We start from the raw sequence: 25,880 nt of genomic DNA on the forward strand, positions 1-25,880 counted from the left end.
AATAAATCCCTTACTCAACAGCACAAATAATCCTTGGCTAAGGCCTGAATGTCCAAGGGATCCAGCAGCGTTTACTCTTACAGCTTCAGAGCTCAAAGGGCAAAATTGTTCCAAAAAGTAGTATTAAAGGTCTTTGTCGATGAACTATGAGCTGGATGCAACATTAACCCAAACATACACAGTGCAATGAAATAAATGCATAAACATGTGTATGGCCAAATATTGTATTTGGAATTTGGTATTTGGAATACACATACCCCAAACTGCACCAGAGGAAAGAGCCGCAGCTACAGAGCCACAGAACAGATTTGGGGAACCCCAGCCATGAGTACCCATACCAACATCAACCAAATCATGCAATTAAGTATAATATACAACAACACACACACAACGATAAAAAACAAAACTTACCTAGCCCCATACACGAAACTCTTAGTCCAGATTTCCCAAGGTTTCTAGAATTAAAATAAGAACACAATTGTAGTATCAAATAGCAATTAGTCTGGTAAGTACAACTTATGTCCTGACTTGGGGTACGCAAAAATCCAGTAGTTCGGCTTATGCCCTGTTCACTGGTCATGAACATGGAGCCGATTTTTAGATTGTTTGGTTCATTGACCTGTTTGCTGCTGCTTGGCAGTCAGCTTCTCCGTATTTCTTCCTAACGGCACAGTATAGCACAATCAACTTTTCCTCAACCGTGGATACTATTTTCCCTGCCATTACTCTGGAGGGTTTTATGAGGACCTTTTAAAAAAATCAGTAACTAATATTGCAAAAATGTGCAGTAACATTCTCTTGACCTTTTCCTTGCTGAATTGTAAGGAGATATGTGCATTGCTCTTTTCCCCTTATAACTTGGCAAAGAAAAGGGCTAGAGAGGACAAAACCCGAAGCCTGGAAATTCAGAAATCATCATGGCAATAGACTGTTAGAACATTAACCTCCCACACACACTTTCACAATGGAAATTACCAGAGGTGCTAAAAAGGAAGCAATATCAAATGACACCTTACTATGCAAATAGGAACAGCGCCATGTGTAAGCAAAAGAGGAATTATGTGTCTCAGTAAGTCTGAATGATATTGTAATTGGAGACACTGTTGCACAGGTCTGTTAAGTTAGACCCTTTCAGGAAGGCCATATCATGTTTCCTGAACAAAGAGGCTTCTCAAGAAGTTACGCTTTGTAGCTGGAATAAAAATAAAGAGGATATATTTAGAGGTGTGTGCTCTGAAGTGTGGCATGCCGCATGTCTTCATTTTGAGCTATTTCGGCTATCATTTCGCATTCATTGTAGTAACAATGATTAATGCGCTTGCAGTACTTATAAGAAAAATGTTTTCACTTTCTCCCGTCACCTCCCCGTTTCCCCAAAATATACAGATCCATCATAACAACAACCGAAGTCATCTGATGCGTTTCTGAAAAGAAAGGTACACACTGTGCTGCCAAACAGTGGCAGTTTCAAAAATGTACTTCCAGGCACGGAACCGAGCTCACACTGCGGTTCTCGGGCTGGCGCGAGCTGATGCTCTCCTTTGATACGGCAAGGTCTGAGGAATGGCTGCTTTCTGCAACTAGTTTGCATCCAGATCTGAAGCTGGAACGCTAGTGTTGCCCTGCGCGTTGCGATGTTATTACTTTCTTTGTGACCTGGCCAACCCACACAACTCTTTTATCCAGCAGCCGTTGCTGGCCCCAGGGCTTTGCCTTGTAGTCGGGATTAAGGTGCTCACTCAGGGTCCTGGTTCATACAGCAGGGAACGGTGTTCTCAAAACAACATCAGTTTATTAACAAGGAGCTACAGGGATGGCGTCAACTTGTGTCAGAACAAAGGAGCTCACGCAGTCTGTGGTTATGGCTAACAAAGAGAACTAAGCGAGGATTTGACCCCATATAACTAAACCAACTCACACAAAGAGCAGAGGAGAAACAAGCCATTCCGTGTACAATAGTAATGTGTACAATAGATATACCACAGGGGCTGTCAAGAGGGGAGGAACAAGAGCTGCCAGGCCGGCAACCATGACTGCCCATTCTCCAGGCTCCTATTGCTGCTTGCTGAAGCATAGGGTTGCCAGGTCTCTCTTCGCCATTGGCAAGAGGTTTTTGGGGGCGGAGCCTGAGGAGGGCAGGGTTTGGGGAGGGGAGGGAAATCAATGCCATAGAGTCCAATTGCCAAAGCAGCCATTTTCTCCAGGTGAACTGACCTCTATTGGCTGGAGATCAGTTGTAATAGCAGGAGATTTCCAGCTACCACCTAGAGGATGACTACCCTACTGTGATGTCACTTCTGGGTATGCAACTGGAAGTGACATCACAGCACCATGCAATGCTGGTTTCTACGTTCCCCCCCCCCGCCCCATCATGCTCCCAAGGTCTGGCAACCTAAGGAGGAACTAGGCTTACAAAATTCTGGAAGCCAAAGTCACTCTGGGGGCCCATCGAGTGGAGAAAGTGATGTGATTTTTTCATATAATGCTTGGTTGGATATGCCTGGTTTGAGGATGCCCAGAGGAAATCCTTGTGTGAGAGGCCATAGTGGCTCTCAGCAGTCTGCCACTGGCTGTGGCATCTAGCCAGGGGAACCACACTGTCTAGGGTTGCCAGGTCCCTCTTTGCCACCGGTGGGAGGTTTTGGGGGCAGAGCCTGAGGAGGGCAGGGTTTGGGGAGGGGAGGGACTTCAATGCCATAGAGTCCAATTGCCAAAGCGGCCATTTTCTCCAGGGGAACTGATCTCTATCGACTGGAGATCAGTTGTAATAGCAAGAGATCTCCAGCTAGTACCTGGAGGCTGGCAACCCTCATACTGTCCCAGTTACATATGAATGAGACCTGAGCTGATATCTCAGTCCTGTTTAGGGACTCAAGTCATATGGCTGTGGAGTGTGTAAGTTACCTGTATTTAGAAGGAACAGGGGGGAAGAGCCATTAATATATTTGATCTTTTCCAATATTTAGGGTTGCCAACCTCCAGGTACTAGCTGGAGATCTCCTGCTATTACAACTGATCTCCAGCCGATAGAGATCAGTTCACTTGGAGAAAATGGCAGCCTTGGCAATTAGACTCTATGGCACTGAAGTCCCTCTCCTCCCCAAACCCTTCCCTCTCCTCCCCAGGCTCCACTCCAAAAACCTCCCGCCAGTGGCGAAGAAGGACCTGGCAACCTTACCAATATTCCATGTCTGATCATGGGCCCCCAATGTAACTTTTAAATTGGCATCTAGCTTTTCTTAGCGAGTTTTCAAACATGTACGTGTTGCACCTTGTTTATAACTTCTTAGCCCTGGCCAAGAGAAACGCAGAATATATATGTTTTAAATAAATACAAATAACAATCACTCATTGCTGTTGTCTTACGGCATCAAGTTACGGCTTCCAAGTGTGAAACAGCACCATGGTAACTTATAGTTCTTTTGGAATTAAGCGTTTGAGATAGCAGAGCAGCATCTGTGATTTTTGTTCTCGCTAGAGAACTTACTAGAAAGACAATAGAAGCAATAAAGCCAGATGTCAGGAAAGATCATTATCTGTGTGGCTAATGAGCATGCTGCATTAAACATGGACTCTGGTTCCAAGTGATCAATGCAGCACAGAACTCCCTTTTAATTATACCTTTCGATGCTAGCACTTAGCATTATTAACTTTACCAGCAGCAATGCTTTTTTGGCTTGGTTTTGCAAAGCTAAAAAGGTATAATTTGTCAACAATCTATCCACCTTTTACTCCAGAATCCTTCAGCAGCCTTAGTCTTTAAACAATATCTCTGAGCATTTATGTGCAGCTGCGAGCAATTTGAAAGTCAAGCAGTTAACTTAGATGGCTTATTTCTTTTGGAACCCACATAGTTACAGGCACGGCCAAGGCATGACGCAGCTCAGTGCAGATGCAAAGGCATCTTCAATTTGTGGGTGAATTGCTCTGACCAATAAATTGCTGCACAGGTCTATTCAGGCTGGACAGATCTTTTCTTTTTAAAAAGTCTGCCCCAATTGGTCCCCAATCCATCTGAAAAGAGCAAACTGAGCAAATCAGGCCCATCCTATCCAGATGCTATTTGATACTCATATCTAGGTAGGGTTGACATCTCCCCACCCTGTGTCATTCTTTCCTTTTTTACAGTTCTGGAACAGGTGAAGGTACAGTTGTATAAGAACTGGGGAGTCTTGAATACAGATCCCTGGAAACCAAGGTCTGGCACTTTGCGTCCATTACCACCTCATTTCCAAGCAACCCAACCAACCAACCTAGTCCTGAAGTAAAGCTGGGTCACTTGAGGCACTGTAGCTTGGACCATCCCAGCAGAAACATGCCGCTGAGGGTGCCAGTGAGAACAGAGTTTATATGCCTCTGACTTGGCTCCTCAATCTTAGTAGCTAGTCTGCATTTGAAAGACCTTGATCTGGTTCACCTGCTTCTTTGTACCTGTTGCTTTGTGGACTCGGATCCCTGCCTGCCTATGATTATTCTTCCTACCTCTGGACCTATAGTTTACTGTGTTGTACTTGATCTCAAGTCCTGACTATGACCATATCTCTGGTCCTGGTATTCCACCTTCCTTCCCTGAGGGCCAAAGTAGATGTGATGGCAACCCTGTGGCTGCCATGGGGATGCCATCATCATTTTAAAATGATTTTAAAATGCCATGAGAGTCTGATCCTCTTGTGTGTGTCCCCCCCCCCCCGCACCTTATTAAGTGCCAAAAGAAGAGTGCTGCTCTGCAGGCCCATGGGGGAGGGGTGCACTTTGAACAATAGCAAGCAGCCAGTCCTGAGTAAGTAATGTAAACCATACAATACCAAGTTGCAGCCAGGCCTAGCCTTGGATTAGTCTTCCCTCAAGGCCCAAAACACCTGTGGAAAAGGTCCTACCTCCTCCATTTTACTGATGGAAACCAAGGCTTGAAGGCTAGTGATAGTGCGACTTGACTAGCAATGGCCACTGCAGTCATTTGTTTCTTAAAGCTACAGGTGCAGTTTCTATTATTTGGGAGGGGGGCTAACTTTCCCTCTGTTTTAGATTTCAGATTATTCTGAAAACTTAGGACATTTTTTAGATTTGTAGAAAGAACTGTCTTGTCTGTTCATGGCTCCAAAGTATGGATTTAAGTATCCACAGATTTGGTCATTTTGAGAATTAGACCCACTGATTTTAAAATGTGCTTGTAATAAGTATCTGAATGGATTGTTGGCTATATAGGATTCATAAATTGTATTTTAACCTTCCTGTGCTTAAAAATGCATGTGATTTTGATTTTAGTCTGGATGCTCTATATTCTGTACTAAATAAAAGGCAGGCACTATATCAGAATATGCCTTTATGCTAGCACTATATATTAAGGCAAGGTGATTAGGATAAAATTTTAAACTACAGAAATTCAAACCTGAAATTAGTTAACAAATGACACTGCATGTTTTTTTTTTAAAGAAAAAACTAGTCATCAATTAGCAAGTGCAGTATTTAAAACGTTTCACTGTAATGATTGTCGAGGTGGATTAGAAATAGAGATGAAACATTTTCTGACATGAAAGAACATGACTGATCTCATGGGATGATAGCAATCTCTGTACTTCTTTATGAAGTGTCCCACCCACTACAACGTGCTCTCTAGGGACCTCCGATTCTGATTGCCTTTTAGGACATTTATAAAGGATTTTTGTTGTTGTGCTCGAAAGTCACCATTTTCATCTTGAAAATTTAATAATAACTGAATGTTGTAATCACTCATTTACCAGTAAAATAATGACAGGACATGTGTGGTTGTTGGAGTGAGTGCCTGCATATTTTAAAGCCTTCTAGGCTTTGTGTTCCCAGGAGATTCATTTCTCTATAAGGTTCCTGGCAATGGAGACCAAGCTATCCAGTATTGGAGTAATGCTTGGGGGGGGGGGCAGTTCTTGGTTGGGAAATACCTGGAGATTTTGGGGGTGGAGCCTGAGGAGGGCTGGGTTTGGCGAGGGGAGGGACTTCAATGGTGTATAATACCATAGAGTCCACCTTCCAAAGCAGCCATTTTCTCCAGGGGAATTGATCTCTGTCACCTGGAGATCAGTTGTAATCCCAGGAGATCTCCATGCACCACCTGGAGGTTGGGGACCCTAGTAATGCTATTGAGGTAGAAGGTAAACATGCTCTTTACTCCTAGCCATTGAGAGTTCAGGCTTCTTCTGTGCATATCTTTCTATGCTTTGCAGTCAAACTAGCCAAGCTTTCTTCTAACTTTAAGCTACGTAACCCCATCTGGGTTCTGCTCTTGAACACGTGGGAATGTTGGGAATTGTGTTAAGATATTCCCAGCTGTTTTGGTTAGAAACAAAACAAAGCATATCACACCATTTGGTGTGAATTCAAAGGCAAAATAGCAAAACAAGAACTGTTTGAAAATTTAAAAGAGGGGAAAAAGAGACCTGATGTCACATAAGTGGTTAGAGAATTCAACTAGGACCTAAGAGAACTGGGTTCAAATCCCTGCTCTGCCATTGAAGCTTGCTGGGTGACCCTGAGCCTGCCACACTCTCTCAACCTCACCTGCCTTGCAGTTAGTGTTGCCATTTTCCTGGTGGCAGTGGGCAATCTCCCGCCCTCAAGACCTGCCGCCCCTCACTAATTTTAGAAGCAGGGGAAAAATGGAGGGGGCAGCACCTATGGTGAAGCTGTAGGAATTTCTCCTTATCTCAGTGGTAAAAACCATAATGATTGGGAGATCTCCTAGAGCAGCACAGAGGAAGTGGCATCACCCACACCCCAAAATCCACCCTCCTTAGACACCACCCAAACAATTTCACAGCATTTGCTGCAGCAGAAATGGAAACCCTACTCGCAGTAGGGTTGTCAGGTCCCTCTTTGCCACCGGTGGGAGGTTTTGGGGGCGGAGCCTGATGAGGGCAGGGTTTGGGGAGGAGAGGGACTTCAATGCCATAGAGCCCAGTTGCCAAAGCAGCCATTTTCTCCAGGTGAACTGATCTCTATCAGCTGGAGATCAGTTGTACTAGCAGGAGATCCCCAGCTAGTACCTGGAGGCTGGCAACCCTAACTCACAGTGTTGAAGAGATGATAAGGTCGAGGAGGGGGCAATGATGCTTTGGGTTCCCATTGTGGAGAAAAGCAGATTATAGATAAAAACAAAATTAAAAACAAATGGGTTATTTTTCAGGCTCATTTGTCAGCAGCTCGATGTTATACTGGAAATTTCGAGAACTGGGCAAGTGTCATAGTGCAGTCCTATGCAGAGTTGAAACCAATATAGAGTAATGCTGTATAGGATTGCACTGACAATCTTAGACCTTAGCCACAAACTCACTTCTCTCTTTTTTTCCCCTCAGGGCTGTGGAGACTCAGTATCTCTCACAAATCATGCCCCGTTGGCCTGAGCCCAGCGTTTGCAACTGTATTTCTTTTCCTCAGTGCAAACAGTGTAGAAGAAATAACACTAGTTTATTAAAAAGTGTATTGGGAGTACACGGAGGAAAGCAATTTGAGCAACCTGTCGGCATTAAGAGAGAAATTCAAGGCCTCCGAAGACGAAACAAAGACTTTGGCCTTCCACGTTGTTTAGAGCAGCTGGTTAAAAACTCTGAATGCTGAAACCATAAAGCAGAATTACCATTTGAGCAGCAAACAATTTTCACCTTTCTTGGGTGAGTTTGCATGGCAGGAAAGGAGTGAAATGTATTTGCACCACTGTGAATTTGCCAGCATTCATTCGTAGCTCTGAAGTTAGCTAAGGGCCATTCACATAATTAGTTAATGTTTTTCCTCCTGGGGAAATCCCCCCCCCCCATTTTCTCTAGCAAAAATAAACAGAAATCTTGTAGCACCTTAAAGACTAACAGTGTAATCCTAAACAGAGTTACAACCTTCTAAATCCATTGAAATCACTGGGCTTAGAAAGGTGTGACACTGTTCTGGATTGCACTATGGCAAAATTTCATTCTAGAGACAGTCCAAGTTTCCAAAGACTACAGCCCACTTCTTCAGATGCATTTCCTACAGCTAACACCTAGGACTGGCTGTTCTCCTGCTTATCTGACCAAAACCCCTTTTTGCATGGTAGAGGAGGGTGACCACTTACATGTTCTCACCACATCAACATTTAACGGGCTGTATCTCAGTGGTAGAGCATCTGCTTGGCATGCAGAAGGTCCCAGGTTCAATCCCCGGCATCTCCAGTTAAAGGGACTAAGCAAGTAGGTGATGGGAAAGACCTCTGCCTGACACTCTGGAGAGCAGCTGCCGATCTGAGTAGACAATACTGACTTTGATGAACCAAGGGTCTGATTCAATATAGGACAGCTTCATGTGTTCACACTAAACATGAATGGATCCTCAGTTGGGTACGTCAGCTGCAAAAGGCAGCTGCAGGAAGGACTAATATGGATTGGGGGGCCAAGCTGCAGAAGATAGGGAAGAATTCACTCTTTCCCTGAGTTGTTCCTACCATCAAAAATAGCCCTCCCATAGGATGCTTTTAATTCCAGCATGAAGATACTTGCACCAATATTTTCCCTTCTGGGACTAATTGCAGCTGGAGGATGCATTTTCAGATCAGGGAAAGGGGACACTGGAGAACAAGGGTTAAATCTCCCCTTTCCCCAGTACTTCAGTCTTGATATATATCAGCTCCTCATGTGGTGTCTTTCCAGGACAGGTACATTATTGAGAGCAACGGCAGCAGGGCACCCCAGGTGGTTGATAGGCTTATCCTGAATGAGAGGTTAAGGAGTAAGGTAAATTGTTTCTTCCAGACTGGAACTGATATGGTCCCTTTTGGAGCTCCGTATTAAAAGAGTGAAACTATCATACAGATTTGTACATACAGCTTGATAATATATGTGTAGAGCTGTCCCAGATGCTGAAGTGAATGAAGGCACATCTGTACAATGCATGTGATGTAAGCTAAGTTGGAGGTCCCCTGATCTGCCTCGCAGTCACTCATACGGGAGTCACACCTTAATAAACGGCACTGTTGCTTGGCACAGTTCCAAGGGCTATGGGGCAGGGAGAAAGGCTTCTGCCTTCCCTACCATGCTGTTTCCTTAGTGAAAACAACTGTGGGGGGCCTATGTACCCCTTCCTTGGGCTCCATGTGTCTTCAGTCACATGATCCCAGGACACATGGAGCCCAAGGAAGGGGCAAACAGCCCCCAAAGCCATTTTTACTAGGGAAAATATTGCATACAGAAAAGCCAAAAGCCCTCCTCTCCTGAGTGACCAGGAAGTTTTTAAAGATATGTCCCCAATAGTATATGTGACAGATTGCAGGATTTTTGACCCACATCACATGTATCATACAGATGTACCCTGAGAAAAGCTTCATGTGGAACTTTAGAGCAGGACGCCTCTCTGCTTCAGACCTTTCTGTACTAAAGCAAATCTTTAACTGCTGACAGGTGAAAAGAGCAAGAGTCCAGTAGCACCTTAAAGACTAACCAGACAGGCATAAACTGTTCCTACAGGGACCTAGGGTTGCCAGCCTCCAGGTGGCACCTGGAGATCTCCCACTATTACAATTCCTCTGGAGAAAATGGCTGCTTTGGAGGGTGGATTCTATGGCATTATACTCTGATGAGGTCCCTCCCCTCCATAAACCCTGCCCTCCCCAGGCTCCAACACCAAAATCTCCAGGTATTTTCCAACCCAGAATTACCAACCCTACAAGGGCCCCAGTGTGATGATTGAGGACAACCCCATTACAGGTTCTCACTGATGTCCAGTACCCTTTAAAATGCACCTTCCCATTATTTATTTACTTAATGTATACCCCATCTTTCTCCCAAGTGGAGACCCATCATTCTTCTCTTCTCCATTTTATCCTCATGACAGCCCAGTGAGGTAGATTAAGCTATGTGACCCGGGTCTCCCAGATCCTAGCCTAGTTCTCTACCCACTACACCACACTGGTTCTCAGTTCTAGTCTGCATATCTGTTATACTGCCCAAGCAAACTGTTATAGTCAGGCATTTTAATTTTCCGTGTTCAAAATTGCTACGTTTCAGTCAGAATGGAGAAGAATGGACTGGAATTCTTCCATAGTCGAGTGCTAGCAATGAAGCGCTGACATACAAACTTCAGTTTTTGCATGTGAAACTTGATGCCAACGAAGATGCTCAAATATTTATGGTCATACTGTGGATAGGTTAAACGCAGAATTTTTAGGTCTGAAATGCAACACTGGTTTCCTTTTGACTTGGGTTGCTTGCACATTCGTAATTTAGAATTGTCCTCTCTATTTTCACAGAGAATCCAGCCAGTGTCCCTGTAAATCCATTGCATTCTGATGTTTCCTGCCTTTTTTCCAGATTGCTCTCCATGGGTGCATTAACAAAGTGCTCTTGAGTCTTCACATAGTAACTGCCTCTTTAAAAAAATTTCCTCCTTGCCTCTGTTGCTTTGAAGCAGCTTCCTCCTCTTAGCTTAACTAATTACTTTCTTCTTCTTTCTGCTTCTGAATTAGTTCCTTTTTAATTAGCTCCTTTTGGGGGGGGGAGACTTGAAACACTGCTGTCCTCTTTGGATCTTCATGAGGAATGTAACACTAAATGTTCTATAGAACCCACATTTTACTTGCAGCTTTTTGTAAAAAAGCAATCTTTTAATATTGCAAAAAAAAAAAAAAAAAAACTCAGTGGGGAAGCAACTTGGGCCATTCAAATTTGCCTTTGCTTAATGGGGCTGTGGGAAGGGGATGGAGACAAGTAACACTGCGTGAAATCTTATTATCTCTGCAAGATGCCATAGAAGACATGCAACTAAAAGAGTCAGTATCTTGTGGGTGGCTGCAGAGAACAAAATGTTATGGCTGTCAGCTTATACAGATACATGACTGTATGGATAGGTATCACCAGGGGAGGGGGGAGGAAATTGAGGCTCCAACATTTTGACTGAGATAGTTGGTAACATGGGTGCCACTAAGAATTTGAAGGAAATATCAGTGAGTCATGAATATGGAATTATCTGGAAAATCAGTCAAGGGACTATTATAATCACCTCTGATCAATTTGGGAGGCCAGCATAGGTACTAAACAAGATATTTTTCCCCAGGCCTGTGGTCAATCCTCATTTGTCTTGTGTCCATAACATTGTTCTAATTATCTAGTATAAAAAATACCTATCCAAATGTTCTTGAAAAGCAATGCTGGTTTTTTGGGGGGACAATTTAATATTAAATATATTAAGGAGCAGGGGAACTGTGGAGAATGTTCCTTTTGTCTGAAATCTCTTTGTCCTCCACATTGGGCCACAGTTTACATATGAAGCTGCCTTATATTCAGTCAGAACATCTGTTTGTCAAGGTCAGTCTTGTCTACTCTGACCAGCTCAAGTAGTGATCTTTCTCATCACCTAAAACCTCATTCTTTTGACTGGAGATGCTGGGGATTGAACCTGTGACTGTCTGCAAGCAAAGTGAATGCTCTGCCACTAAGCCACCACAGCTCTGCCTGCAGCTTAATGGTTTTAAGAATGTAAGCTGCCTACTTTGGTTCGTCCTTGACATCTGAAAGCAGCCAATGTGAAGAGCCATTGAATTGCCCCCCAAAACTAGCTTTAGAGAAATAATCACACGTGGTTTGAAACACAAAATTGGGAATATCCTCTGAAGCTGCCTTAAACTGAGTCTAATCATTGGACCCTCTAGTTCAATATTGTCCAGTCTTGATGGCCATGGCTCTCCAATAACTTCTGTGTGTAAAGTCCATCAAGTCACAACCCCAGCAAGTGACCCCAGCAAGGTTTCAAAGCAAGTGAGAAGCAGAGGTGGTTTGCAAGTTCCTTCCTCTGCAGATTCTTCCTTGGTGGTCTCCCTTCTAAATACCAACCCTGCTTAGCTTCCAAGATCTGATGAGATGGGGGTACTCCATGCCACCTTCCCTCCATCCGCTATCTTACACAGAGCAAAGTCTTTCCAAGAACCTGCTTTCTAAGATTATTTACTGTACATGCTACCTAAGCTAACCCATATCCCCCTGCTTATTTAAATCGCCTAAGATCCTTTAACTGGAGACGGAGAGCCTGAGACCTTCTACATGGAAAGCTTAAAACTCACACTGAGTAGCCCTTATTCTCCTAAACAGAGTTGTCAGCCCCTACACAGAAACAAAAGGGAAAAAGTACCATTGAAAAGCAACTACAACATTTTATCAAAGAATAATCAAGTAAGCAAAAACATGCAGTCCTCTAACACTAGATCTAAATTTATCTCTGTGATGTTAAAGAGAAAGGAAGAAATTTCTTACTGGTTCCAGGTTTGCTGTGCAGCTCTGTTAATTTAAGATTTCTGCATCTGGTATGACTCTTCTCTAAAGAAAGCCTCTTCTCTTTGTATGTCCTCCTCAAGACTCTCTAAAGCAGGGCTTCATAAACTTTTTCCACTTACAACCCCTTTTCACCTGAGAAATGTTTATGCTACCCCAGGTATATAGGTATATAAAATAGGTATACAAATCAAACATTTACTGATAATAAATCATAAAGAAATTTATTTTTAAAAAATTTAAAAAAATTGCGACCCCCCCCACATTTAGTTTCACGACCCCATATGGGGTCATGACCCATAGTTTAAGAAGCTTTGCTCTAAAGCATGTCTGTCTTGAAGTATGGCTTTCCCTGAATGACTCCTAAAGAATGACTACCAGCCCCTTTCAAAGGGAGAACCTCATTTGCCCCACAATCCCCCTTGTGAAAATACGCCATGGTGAGAAAAGGAGAGGTTAAAATTAGTTGGCTACCCTTGTCTATGTGTCCAGGCCAGCATCCTGCCACTTTGTCTTCCTGGGTAGCATTCATTAATTACTTTGCTGATGGTTTTCTGGCCTCTTTCTTCAGAGTGGAAAGCAGCTCTCCATTTTTTACCAGGCTGCTTGAAATGGCAGTACGAGCTTAACCACTGAGTATTTACAGAATGTAAACCCAGCCTTCACAAAGCAAAGTGGAAAATTCTTCCGTGGATACTTGGATGAAGAGTCATATATCATCACTGTTTATAGTTGAATATCAATGTTAACGTAGTTTAATTTATTAGGCTGTTTTAATATGTTAATACTTTCAGGAATAGAGGGGATGCTTATTAAATTTGCAGATTATACTAAATTGGGAGGGGTAGCAAATACGGTAGAAGACAGAGCCAAGATGCAGGATGATCTTGACAGGCTGGAGAAATGGGCTAGAACTAATAAAATGCACTTCAACAATGACAAATGTAAAGTTCTGCATTTAGGTAGGAAAAATCAAATGCATAATTATAGGATGGGGGAGACTTGTTTGAGCAGTAGTGTGAAAAGGATCTTGGGGTCTTAGTAGACCAAACACTGAACATGAGTCAGCAGTGTGATGCTGTAACTAAAAAGGCAAATGCAGTCTTGGGCTGCATCAACAGAAGTATAGTGTCCAGATCACGTGAAGTGATGGTATCGCTTTACTCTGCCCTGGTTAGACCTCAACTAGAGTACTGTGTTCAGTTTTGGGCACCACAATTTAAGAAAGATGTAGACAAGCTGGAACTGTCCAGAGAAGGGCAACAAAGATGGTGAGGGGTCTGGAGAGCAAGTCCTATGAGGAAAGGTTGAAGGAGCTGGGTATGTTTAGCCTGAAGAGGAGAAGACTGAGAGGGGATATGATAACCATGTTCAAGTATTTGAAGGGCTGTCATATAGAGGAGGGTGCCGAGTTGTTTTCTGTTGCTCAAGAAGGTCGGACCAGAACCGACGGGTTGAAATTAAATCAAAAGAGTTTCCGTCTAGACATTAGGAAGAATTTTCTAACAGTTAGAGCGGTTCCTCAGTGGAACAGGCTTCCTCAGGAGGTGGTAAGCTCTCCTTCCCTGGAGGTTTTTAAGAAGAGGTTAGATGGCCATCTGTCAGCAATGCTGATTCTGTGACCTTAGGCAAATGATGAGAGGGAGGGCATCTTGGCCATCTTCTGGTCACTAGGGGTGTGGAGGGGGGAGGTAGTTGTGAATTTCCTGCATTGTGCAGGGGGTTGGACTTGATGGCCCTGGTGGTCCCTTCCAACTCTATGATTCTATGATTCTAGGATGGAGCTAAAATGTATGACTGAGTGGACACGTGAGAGTAATAATCCCTCAGGACTCGGCTATGTGGTAAGTGGAGGCCTTGTGTGGTAAAAAGGGGGCTCATGTGGGATGAGAATCTGACAAAAAAATGGTAATCCTTGGTCCCTGACCTGGATGGCCCAGGCTAACCTGATCTCATCAGAAGCAGGGTTAAGGTAAGGTAAAGGTCCCTGTGCAAGCACCGAGTCATTCCTGACCCATGGGGTGACATCACATCCCGATGTTTACAGGGTGGTTTGCCAGTGCCTTCCCCAGTCATCTTTCCTTTACCCCCAGCAAGTTGGGTACTCATTTTACCGACCTTGGAAGGATGGAAGGCTGAGTCAACCTTGAGCCGGCTACCCGAAACCAACTTCTGTTGAGATTGAACTCAGGTCGTGAGCAGAGCTTGGACTGCACTACTGCAGTTTACCACTCTACACCACGGGGATGGCCCTTGTTAATACTTGGATGGGAGACCACCAGAGAAGTGCAGAGTTGCTATGCAGAGGCAAGCAATGGCAAACCACCTCTGAACATTTCTTGACTTGAAATCCCTATGGAGTCTCCATAAATCAGCTGAGCGCTTTACACACACACACACAATCCCTGGTCTCAACCATCATGTTGCTCTTTCCCAAATATCGAGCAGTGTCATTTTGGATGACCAATTGTTGGAACATGAACTTGACAAGCGATGTACTGTTATTGCTCACCACAAGAAAATGGAAATGTAATTACTTTCTATCCAAAACACACTTTTGTGAGCATTGAGATCCACTTCCTAGATACTCTAAAGGAGCAGATGTCCTTTACTTTCTCTTGTTGCCTGATTTTTATGCTTTTCACTTATAGGCTACCCACAGAGGATCTGACAGATTATACACTCTTAACAAAGACATACATTTTTATCATCAGCTATAGAATGGATGCATTGCAAGCTTTTCAGGGGCAGGATTTATTTTACAGGTGAAGATTAGTATTGCCTCAGCAGTGCAGGCAAAACTCATCCATACTGATTTGAAATACGCAACAGAAAGTAAACTTCAAAGATTATTTCGCCATAGATTAAAAATTAAGCAAACGGCAGGCTGCTCGTTTTTCATACAATAAGAACTGTCAGAAATCTCAGACTTCCTGAGCATTAGTCACTAAAATGGCTCAGTGTATACTTAACCAAGTCAGTCATTCCAAGGGGCGGGAGAGGAAGAGAGAAGCCGGGCCTAATAGCATGGAATGCTGCTTTTCTCGACCCAAACCAGCTGCTGAGAGGTAAACGTCACCGCTGCACGTCAGTGTCTTCCAATGTGGGTTGTGAAGAAAAGCCAGGGGACAGAGCAATTTTATTTTTTAAAAAAAATATTTTATTAGGTTTTAAGGAATTACAGGCTATACTTCAAGTGAACTTTGACTTGCAAGCAAAATATTTCTTGTTAGGAATTTATCCACCACAGTCAAAACCTTCAAATAAGGAACTCTTTTTATATGGGACAACTGCAGCAAGAACACTCTATGCAAAATACTGGAAAGATAAGAAAACACCATCACTACAAGAATGGATTACGAAAATGTATGAATATGCAGACATGGCAAGACTTTCGAACTTGTTGAAGAAGAAATCGTCGGAAGAGCATGAACAGAGATGGCAACCATTTTACGATAGATACACTGTGAATTTAGGATAGAAATAGTACAAGTTCACTATTATAGTTCAGAATAATTACAAGATGCAGTTAAACTATGCAAATAGATGTTAAAATATAGAAATATAAGGCTTGATATTTAATACTTAAGAACAATGGGATAGAGTTGAAGGGTGCGTCATAAATGCCGACACAGCAAGATTTGTTAAACTTACCATCCTTTCCCCATTTCCCCCTTTTTTTCTCTTTGGAATTCTAACGCAGGTTGGTGGGCACAGCAACAAAATGGCTGTCACAGGAGGCGGAGTCAAGAACAAAATGACTGCCACTGGAGGCAGAGCCAAACAAAAAAAAATGTCAGGGAATGAGGGAGGTTATGCATAATTCTAATAATAACTCTTCAACATTTCGGGCAGAAGCTCTATTTAACAGAATGCCTTTTAGAATGAACATATTGTTTAAAAATATTTGCTTGCATACACACAGCTCATCTTCAGTCATGCAGTGAAGATCCTTGTGCCATGGTGGCAGCTGCTGCCAAAGCAATTTTTTTAAAACACACACAGCCAATCAGATCTTCAGCAGCCACTCAGAATCTCTGCTGGACAAAAGCCCCACCTGGCCCCACTCACTTTCTAAAAACGCTTGGCGGACACGTGTTGGGGACCAATGTCTAGAATCATCTTTAATTAGACTGTGCTATTTAATAGCCAAATCTTGGATCGGGATAAGGGGTTTTCCGTGGAGCAGTGAAAGTTTCCAGAACACGTTTCACATTCTACTGTACCCTTTTGTGCATAGTAAGGGGGTAGTGAAGAGTCACTGTGAAGTTCAGCCTGTTCTTGGATACACTCAGTTATGATGAAAGGGCAATTTATTTTAAGAACATCTGTGGTAATTACTGCTTATCCTGTATAACAGTGGTTCCCAAACGTTTTGGGCCGCCGCCCCCTTGGTTCCACAAACTTAACCCCAGCACCCCCTACCCTGTCCTATAAAAAGCATTATTCAAAACAGGGGTTTGCATGACTCACTAAAGTAGATAATGACAATAACATTTTAAAACAGTAACAATTAATTGCACATCTGTTCAAAATCAAATTAAAACTTTTTAGTTGAAATTTATTCAACAAAACTGATGAACTTGATCCAGTGGAACCAGCTCTTCAAAGTCTGGAAAAAAATTCTGATAGTTTCCTCCAAATTTGCCAGCATGGTGCCATAGCTTGATCTATTGTAAATCAGTGAACAACACCGTTGAAGGGGCCCACCTCTAGCGCCCCCTGCTGCCCTCTTGCCTCTTAGTGCCCCCCTAGGTAATCCCATCGTCCTCCAGGGGGTGGTACTGCCCACTTTGGGAATCACTGCTGTATAATAATCAGAAAGGTATAATTTACCTAAGAAAATTGTTTACATTGTCTTAAATGGGTAGGCAAAGGTGTCAGACAAGGATGTATTTTATCTCCCTATCTCTTCAATCTATATGCAGAACATATAATTAGGAAAGCTGGATTAGATTTAGATGAAGGTGGGGTGAAAATTGGAGGGAGGAACATTAATAATTTGAGATATGCTGATAACACTACATTATTGGCAGAAAATAGTGAAGATTTGAAACGACTACTGCTGAAAGTAAAAAAGAGAAAGTGCCAAAGCAGGACTACAGCTGAACATCAAGAAAACAAAAGTAATGACTACAGGAGAATTACACAACTTTAAGGTTGACAATGAGGAAATTGAAATTGTTCAAGACTTTCTATTCCTTGGTTCCACCATCAACCAAAAGGGAGAATGCAGCCAAGAAGTCAGAAGGAGATTGAGACTGGGAAGGGCAGCCATGAAGGAGCTAGAAAAGATTTTGAAGTGTAAGGATGTGTCACTGGCCACCAAGACTAGATTAATTCATGCCATTGTATTCCCTATTACTATGTATGGGTGTGAAATATGGACAGTGAAGAAAGCTGATAGGAAGAAAATAGATTCCTTTGAAATGTGGTGTTGGAGGTGAGTGTTAAGGATACCGTGGACTGCCAAAAAAACAAATCAGTGGGTTATAGATCAAATCAAGTCTGAACTGACCCTAGAAGCTAAAATGACTAAACTGAGGCTATCGTATTTTGGTCACGTCATGAGACGACAAAAGTCACTGGAAAAGACAGTCATGCTAGGAAAAGCTGAGGGCAGCAGGAAAAGAGGAAGACCCAACAAGAGATGGATTGACTCAATAAAGGAAGCCACAGCCTTCAATTTGCAAGATCTGAGCAAGGCTGTCAAAGATAGGACATTTTGGAGGACTTTCATTCATAGGGTCGCCATGAGTCAGAAGCGACTTGACGGCACTTAACACACACAAATGGGTAGGGTTGCCAGGTCCCACCTCTCCTCTGGTGGGAGGTTTTGGGGGCAGGGATGGGTTGACGATTCCACATGTGCAGCCACTTGCAACATGGTCACGTCACTTCCAGGTTTACCCCAGAAGTGCCGCATCGAGACGGGACATTTCCAGGGGTAAACCCGGAAGTGGCGTAATCACGTTGGGTGCCCGTTCAATCCCTGCTCAATAATTGATAATTGCCCGCCAATCCAAGCAACCTTGGATAGTATCGCCATCCGCTTGCAAAATGAGGCTACACGCCACCGGTTTTTGGTATGTATAATTTTCCTTTCTGCTATGTATAATGATTGAATTGTATATGTTAGTTTGACTTATGTACTGGGTGATTGTTTACCTAAAATCATGTATTTTAGAACAAATGTTCCAAATGGCTCAAGTTTAACTGTGCGGGACTGCCGAAATTGAAAAAGCCTTGCGAAATAGGACTACCTTTTGGAAACCTATTTTTTGGCATCCGTGGAAGAATCTTCATATATTTGGAGAACTTTGATATCTTGAGAACTTGGAGCCAATCCGGCACTTTGGAAATTTATACAGTCAAAGTGTAACTTGATGTTCTTATGAGCTGTATCAGAAGCATTATATTCAAATGTTACATGCTTGTTATAGTCTGAAAAAATATTTAAGTATTGGTTAACTAAAAACTTGATTATGATTCAGTGTATGCCATAAGTGCTGTTTATTTCCATAACCAATCCAAGCAACCTAGCAACCTTATAAATGGGGGATGAGGAAATGGCTTCCCTTTGTAAATGGTACCCCTGCCACAATCACATGGGGAACAGCTTTATACCAATGATTTTTGGTGTAACAACATTATAGTGGTGTTTTTGAGATCTCACCTAGCATTGCCAACTCCAGATTGGGAAATTACTGGAAATTGGGGTGTGTGGAGCCTAGGTATGGCAAGGTTTTGGGTGGGGAGAGCTCTCAGTAGGGTACAGTGCTATAGAGTCTACCTTCTAAAGCATCCATTTTCTCTAGGGGAACTAATCTCTGTAGTCTGGAGATCAGTTGTAATTTTGGGGGATCTCCAGGCCCCACCTGGATACTGGCAACTCTCATTCTGTGTCAAATAAACCCTCAAAAACATCTAAGAGGCATGAAGCATCTAGGTATGGCATCTAGGGTCAGAGATGCACAAAGAATCACATTTGATGCTGATCTAGAACCCAACTTCATGCCAGTTGTACAGACTGTACTTTAATTTCACAAGATTCGAAAGACGAAGTCCTGACAAGTATTTAATAAATGAAACTGCCAACTGAAACACGTGAAATCATTGAATGAAACAGCCCGGCGGGAGAACAGAAATTACACCGTGACTAGCAAATTAGGGACACCTTTTTCAATCCAAATACAAAGTGAGCTGAAAATACTGTGTGATGAGAAGTCACACAATGCCATGTCACAATTCTCCAAGAAATTAATCAAGTGTGATAAAAACCATTTGCAAAGGAGTTTTCCCAAGGGGGCTGAACACAATGATTTGGTGGCAAGATTTGAAAATGTGATTGTTATCCATAAATGGCTTCCATTTGTCAGTTACGCTTCTAAATCTTGCTAATCTATCTGGGAATTCCTGATATAACTAAAGCCAAGACTCAGGGCCTCTGTCGTATACCTGGAGCACTTTCCACCCCCCATTCTTGTCACCTCTGCTATTCTTCCGTTCATTTCTGCTCCCACAATGCATTGGAATTAACCAGGATTGCAGAGTGTTTAATGAGGCAAAAATAGATATGTGAAGAGAAACAGTGCCTCGTTTTAGCACCTATTAAAATAAGTGGGATGTCTACATGGATCTGCAAGGCATCTTTGGAAGATAGAGTGGTTTTCTGTGCAGAGGGAAAAGGAAATGAGAAAGCTACAGTTCCCCATTCTGCCTAAAACTATCCAATTAACTTTAGTGGGACAACTTCAGACTAAGCGTCTAGGGAATTACAGTAAAATGCAGATTCTCAACTGTCCAAAGACATTTGTCCATTCCAAAGACAAATGTTCATTCCATTGGTGACATGTGGCAGTTCTCCCACAGAGATGCATCAAAGGTAGCTTACAATGTGAGATTGCTGAACTTGAATTCATTTACAAGTTCAGGACAATGGACCCCAGGGCTGAATAGGGACATATGATTCTTATCTCATTACAGAGGTTGATTTTCTGCATTTCCCACCTCTGTGCCTATCACCTAGCTCTAATCAAGCTGATTATGTTCTGCATTGTATTCCTGCATCCTGACTCCAGCTGACCTTTCTTTGCGACAGCCCTCCCATGTCCTGACCTAGATATAAGGGCTGGTGCACCTTCATTCTGTTTGTATCTGATGAAGTGAGCTTCACAAAAGCTAATATCCTAGAAAATTTTGTTGGTCTTTACTACAGGACTCATTTTTTTCCCTACTACTAAAGACTAACATGGCTACATACCTGAACCTATCAAATGTCTGAAGAATCTCTTAGAGATAATTAAAGCTTTTCAAATAAGATATGACAGAGTCCAGAAGGGATGTGTCCGTAAGAGATGCAAAAGCGTAAAGATGAAAGTCTTTTTTCCAGAGATACAGCAAGAAGTTTGCTCTCTGTAAAATACCTGCCACAAGTGTCACAGTGTGTCTCATCAGCTCTTGAGTCTGTGTGGGGGGAGATTAGGGTAAAATCTGGCGCACATGCTGTCTGGTTATATAAGGATGTAGCCAGGTTTTCAAAGCATGGTGGAAATGAAAAAACACATTCTCTTCCCTGAAACAACTGTTTCAGAAAGCAGCAAACGTGTACTCCAGTCACTCCCATCACACTTAAAATATTATGTCTGCCTTCACCCTAAGAGATGTATTGATTGCATGTTCTTCCAGGCACCCTTGCTCCAACTGATTCTGGCCACACTTGATGTAGATCACTGCAGTTCCGACCTAACCCAACCCAGGCTACAATGGTGACTATGCCGGTGCAATCAGAACAAATATGCATTTAAGGCAGATTTGTTAAGGAAGTGAGCCAAAGGCTGCAAAATCAAGCCGCATGTATGCATCAAGTGGTCAATTAATTTTTGAGACGGCATTTGAGAAATATCGGGCAAAAACGCATGGTCGCTTTAGCCTCCTTTATTCAGCCAGGATCGAACGCATGCGTTTCGCCGAACGTGCGTTCGATCCTGGCTAAATCCTGGCTGAAACATGGAATAAAGGAGGCTAAAGCAACAATGTGTTTTCACCCATCTACTAATGGCAAAGACAAATAGGAAACCCAATGGCAGAAAACTCCCAACTCAAAAGTAAACACTCCTTTCTCAACACCGGTCCTCTTTTACCGCAGGAGGAAATGGAGGCTGACAAATAAGCACAGAGGCCGGTCACTTAAACCGAACCCATCACTCCAAATATAAACATGTGCATGTCAACACAGTCCCATGTTCTCCCACATTCACACCCTGTCTTGTATCCATCCACCTCGGGTGGGGGGCAGCCTCCTTAATTTACACAGGAAATGCATCATTGTACTCACTGCTATGGCTGCCCCTCTGCAGATTTCTGCCTATTCAGCTGCACCCCACACCCCACCCCCAAAGTCTGCAGAAGGCACAGTGGTGCAGGGCAGGCAAGCTGGCTAGCAGGCAAGTGAAAGGGCTGAATGTTGCCTATTAGGGTTGCCAGCCTCCAGGTACTAGCTGGAGATCTCCTGCTATTACAACTGATCTGCAGCTGATAGAAGTCAGTTCACCTGGAGAAAATGGTTGCTTTGGCAATTGGACTCCCCTCCCCAAGCCCCACCCTCTTTAGGCTCAGCCCCCAAAAAAACCTGCCAGTGGGGAAGAGGGACCTGGCAACCCTAGTCGAGCAACAGCAGCAAGTATAGAGAGTGGCAGCATCAGTATCCATGGGCTTGTCGTTCCCCATCCCCAATAGGGCTGCCATGGAGTTTGACATGTGGGTGGCCTTGCGTTGGCCCCAAGAAAGACAGGAAGACAGGAAGTCAGTCAAGACAGTGGGTGCTCTGCAGTCTCTGGATTAGGGTTGCCAACTGCCAGGTAGTAGCAGGAGATCTCCTGCTAATTCAACTGATCTCCAGCCGATAGAGATCAGATCGCCTGGAGAAAAATGGCCGCTTTGGTAATTAAACTCTATGGCATTGAAGATACTCCCCAAACCCCACCCTTCTCAGGCTGCGCCACAAAAACCTCCCACCAGTGGCGAAGAGGGACCTGGCAACCCTACTCTGGATGTTTAAACTATATTGGCCTGGCCATGCAAAGAGCTGCCTCTTGTTGGTACAGTGTGAATGCACACTTATGCTTGCATGTAGACACCCAGCAAAATGATTTTTTTTTAAGTTAAAATTTTAAATGGAGTAACCAGCAGCAGAACAAAGACATCAATGCATTGGCTTATCTTGAAATAGTTAAGTGGAGGGGAGAGACTAGGGTAACTGGTTGCTCTCTTATTTTTCTGGATGGTTGAAATTGCTTCCATCAGACCATTTGTACAAATTCCCCAAAATTGCAGATTTGAGTAAGTTTATAGTTCATTTTTGCAAGGAAAATGTGCAACATTCTTGAAGGATGGACCATGAGGTAGAGGCTGGTGGAAAGAGGGGGTCGGGTTGCCAACCTACAGGTACTTGCTGGAGATCTCCTGTTATTACAATTGATCTCCAACTGATAGAGATCAGTTCACCTGGAGAAAATGGCCGCCTTGGCAATTGGACTCTATGGCATTGAAGTCCCTACCCTCCACAAACTCTGCCCCAAAAACCTCCCACCGGTTGTGAAGAGGGTCCTGGCAACCCTAAAGGGGGGTCAATAGAAAAAAACATTTTTTAACTATCCAGTTAATGTTACATTTATTTATTTACTTTATTTCTGACCTGCTTTTCACTCCAGTGAGGACCCAAAGTGGCTCACATTGTTCTCCTCTCCTCCATTTTATCCTCACAACAACCCTGTGAGGTAGGTTACTCTTAGTGTGTGACTCTCCCAAGGTCACCCAGTGAGCTTCCATGGCAGAGTAGGGATTCAGACCTTGGTCTTCCAGTCCCTACTCAGATGCTCTAACCACTACACCACACTGGCTCTCAAATGTTTGAACCCCTCCCCCCCAGTTAGTTTCTTCACCAAAATACCTGATATTGAATCTGAGGGTTAAAATATTTGCTACCTGGCATCCATAATAACCCTAGTTGCTAAGTATAAAAAGGGTCATAATAGACAAAACTTCATAGTGTAAATATAACAACAGGCAGGATGACTGTACAGGTCTTGATGGCCATTTTTGCATGGTGATTAGCATCATGTTCCAGGCTGAATTGCCCCGCATATTTTTTTGAATTTTGCATGCTGAACGGTAATTCCGGAAGTGACTGCGAAGCCGGCGCTTACCTGCTTCGCATTACCAAAGAGCTGATTTAACCCGACCTTTGGTGTTTGCCGCGAAGAGTCACCCTCAAGGAACAAGGCAAAACAACAGAAGCGCGTTAGCTATGCATATGCTAATGGCTATGCAATCAGGAACAAATGAGCAGGCGAGTGGGGGGAGTGGAACTTCTCCTTTTGTGTTGGGACCACGAAAAGGCATTTTTAAAGTCATATTTTAAAAAAGAGCATTGAGCGAGCATCAACATTGACCATGCAAAAATGACTGATGAGATAAAATCTATTTTCATTTCAGCTCACGAGGTGTGCTTTGGCAGACAGCAGAAGCTCTTGAATTGGGCTGCTCAAGTTGTACATTTTGTTGATAAAGGTGCTAAATGAGCTAATTAGCATCGCCTTGAAATAAAAACTGCATCCCAAGAAAAATGCCCAGCACATTTGTAATTGAGATTGATGAGGACACCGTTCTGCTTGATGCATTCAGAGACCAGCCAGATTTGACTCTCCATCAACAGGAACGGGATGCAAGTCTACTTTTTATCCCAGGACATGAGGATTTCCCTTTCCACCCAGATAAAAAGGCAGCAGCAGTGGTGGGTATTATTACTGCCCCTTGCGCTTCTACCAGGAATAGAATAAATCTTCCTTTAATGCCTTTAAAATTATACATTATTTTAAAACTCATTTAAACTAATGAAGGATGAATGTATCACTGCGAAGTCTGGAGAGTCCAGAATCGGAGACGCATAGATTGACTTCTCCAGGTGAACTGATCTCTATCGGCTGGAGATCAGTTGTAATAGCAGGAGATCTCCAGCTAGCACCGGGAGACTGGCAACCCTAGCGTGCACACACACTGCTGTTGGTCCAGAGAACAGTCCAAAAACAAAAGCCATGTATTAAGATCAATCCCAATGACCCCAAACAGTGCGCAAGGTTTTGAGTTCCACAAAGGTTACTACCAGCCACCATTTCCCCCTCTCTGGTCTGCCTGACCACAAATGACAATCAGAAAAGAGAACTAGCTCTTATCAAATTTGCAATGGCTTCTCTGCCTGGTTGCCTGGAATTCTTAGTCAACACAGTCTACTACTGGCTATTAGAAGCTTGATGAAGGTTGAAAATTCTCATTCTCCCGGTAATTCACTCCAGGGATTAACCTGGAGTACAGCAGATTCATTTCCCTGGTAAACCTGTCCCTGGGGCAGCACTGAGTGCTAGTCAGTTGTGCCAACAGCACAGCTGGGACCAATCTGTGTTGGCTTCCAACCCCCCTAAAATTAGAGTCATCTGGAAGAGCTTGAAGACAAAACAGATATTGCCTCAGATTATGGAAGTGATTACCTTTCCCCTTTTGGGTTGCTTTTATTATTTAATTCCAGTTCTGAAAGAGCAGAGCCAGAAGCAGTACGAGCAAATTACTAGCTTGAAAATGATGGATTCCTTTCAAAGCGTTAATTATTCTTGCTATTTTATCTGTGCTAGGAACGGCGTGTCTTTTACATATTTTTACCTGAGTGTTTTGGGCCAAATGCTTTGTTTGCTAGGTGCAATTCATTATACATGTGAAAAAGAAAAGGGGGGGGGGATCTTACTAGGCATTTAAAAGGGGTTTCTGCTATTGTTGTAGTCTCATTATGCGCAGTTAAAATACATAATACAATACAGTAAAATAAAACCAGCTCTTTGTCCTCCTATGACAAAGTGCCTGGGCTCTTCTGTACAATAACTTTAAAGAAGTTAATTAAAATGGTTTCTTATGCAACTAGCATTTAAAAAAAAAACGGTGCTGTACTTCTTACTCTTTTAAAAATGGTCTTGATTTTGATAAGTCAAAGTGCAATTTATAGAGATTACAGAACTATTTCTAGATAAAACACTTAAAATATCATAGATGCACCCCTAAAAACATAGGATTGGATCCAGAGTGAATTAGTAGTTTCCACTGATTCCCCTGCCCTGAACACAATGTGCTCATTTCTGTCTTTAATGCTTGGGCATGAGCCAGAGGGCTCTTGGTTCTTGGCTCTTAGCGTGTGGCTCCTAGCTATTGCATTTCGACAAGCCAGCTACTATTATTCCCCAATCAGCTCAAGACAGTTTGTAGTTTTTGTTTGGTTGTGTAATTTCTTTTGGACCCTTTGGGGGGGGGGAAGTGTAGTACAACCACCATGTACTAGCTAGAGACCTCCTGCTGTTACAAATGATCTCCAGCCGATAGAGATCAGTTCACCTGGAGAAAATGGCTGCTTTGGCACTTGGACTCTGGCACTGAAGTCCCTCCCCAAACCTCAGCCTCCTCAGGCTCCACCCCAAAAACCTCCCGCCAGTTGCAAAGAGGGACCTGGCAACCCTAGGAAAAGTGGGATATCAAAATTAACCAAAAATAACTCAAAGGAGAATCAATCAGCTGTTCTTAAAT

General features: G+C 43.1%; 1 protein-coding gene across 2 annotated transcripts in view; it reads right to left on the bottom strand.

The window, feature by feature from the left end:
* Positions 1-25,880, bottom strand: part of KCNAB1 (potassium voltage-gated channel subfamily A regulatory beta subunit 1) — a 209,319-nt gene that overhangs the window by 78,729 nt on the left and 104,710 nt on the right. For both annotated transcript variants that reach the window (XM_056850329.1, XM_056850330.1), the window contains exon 2: positions 412-455. In XM_056850329.1, coding sequence (XP_056706307.1) covers positions 412-455 — 44 coding nt within the window. The remainder of the gene's footprint in view (positions 1-411; positions 456-25,880) is intronic.

The sequence above is a fragment of the Euleptes europaea genome, chromosome 5 (genome assembly GCF_029931775.1).
Source record: "Euleptes europaea isolate rEulEur1 chromosome 5, rEulEur1.hap1, whole genome shotgun sequence".
NCBI lineage: Eukaryota > Metazoa > Chordata > Lepidosauria > Squamata > Sphaerodactylidae > Euleptes > Euleptes europaea.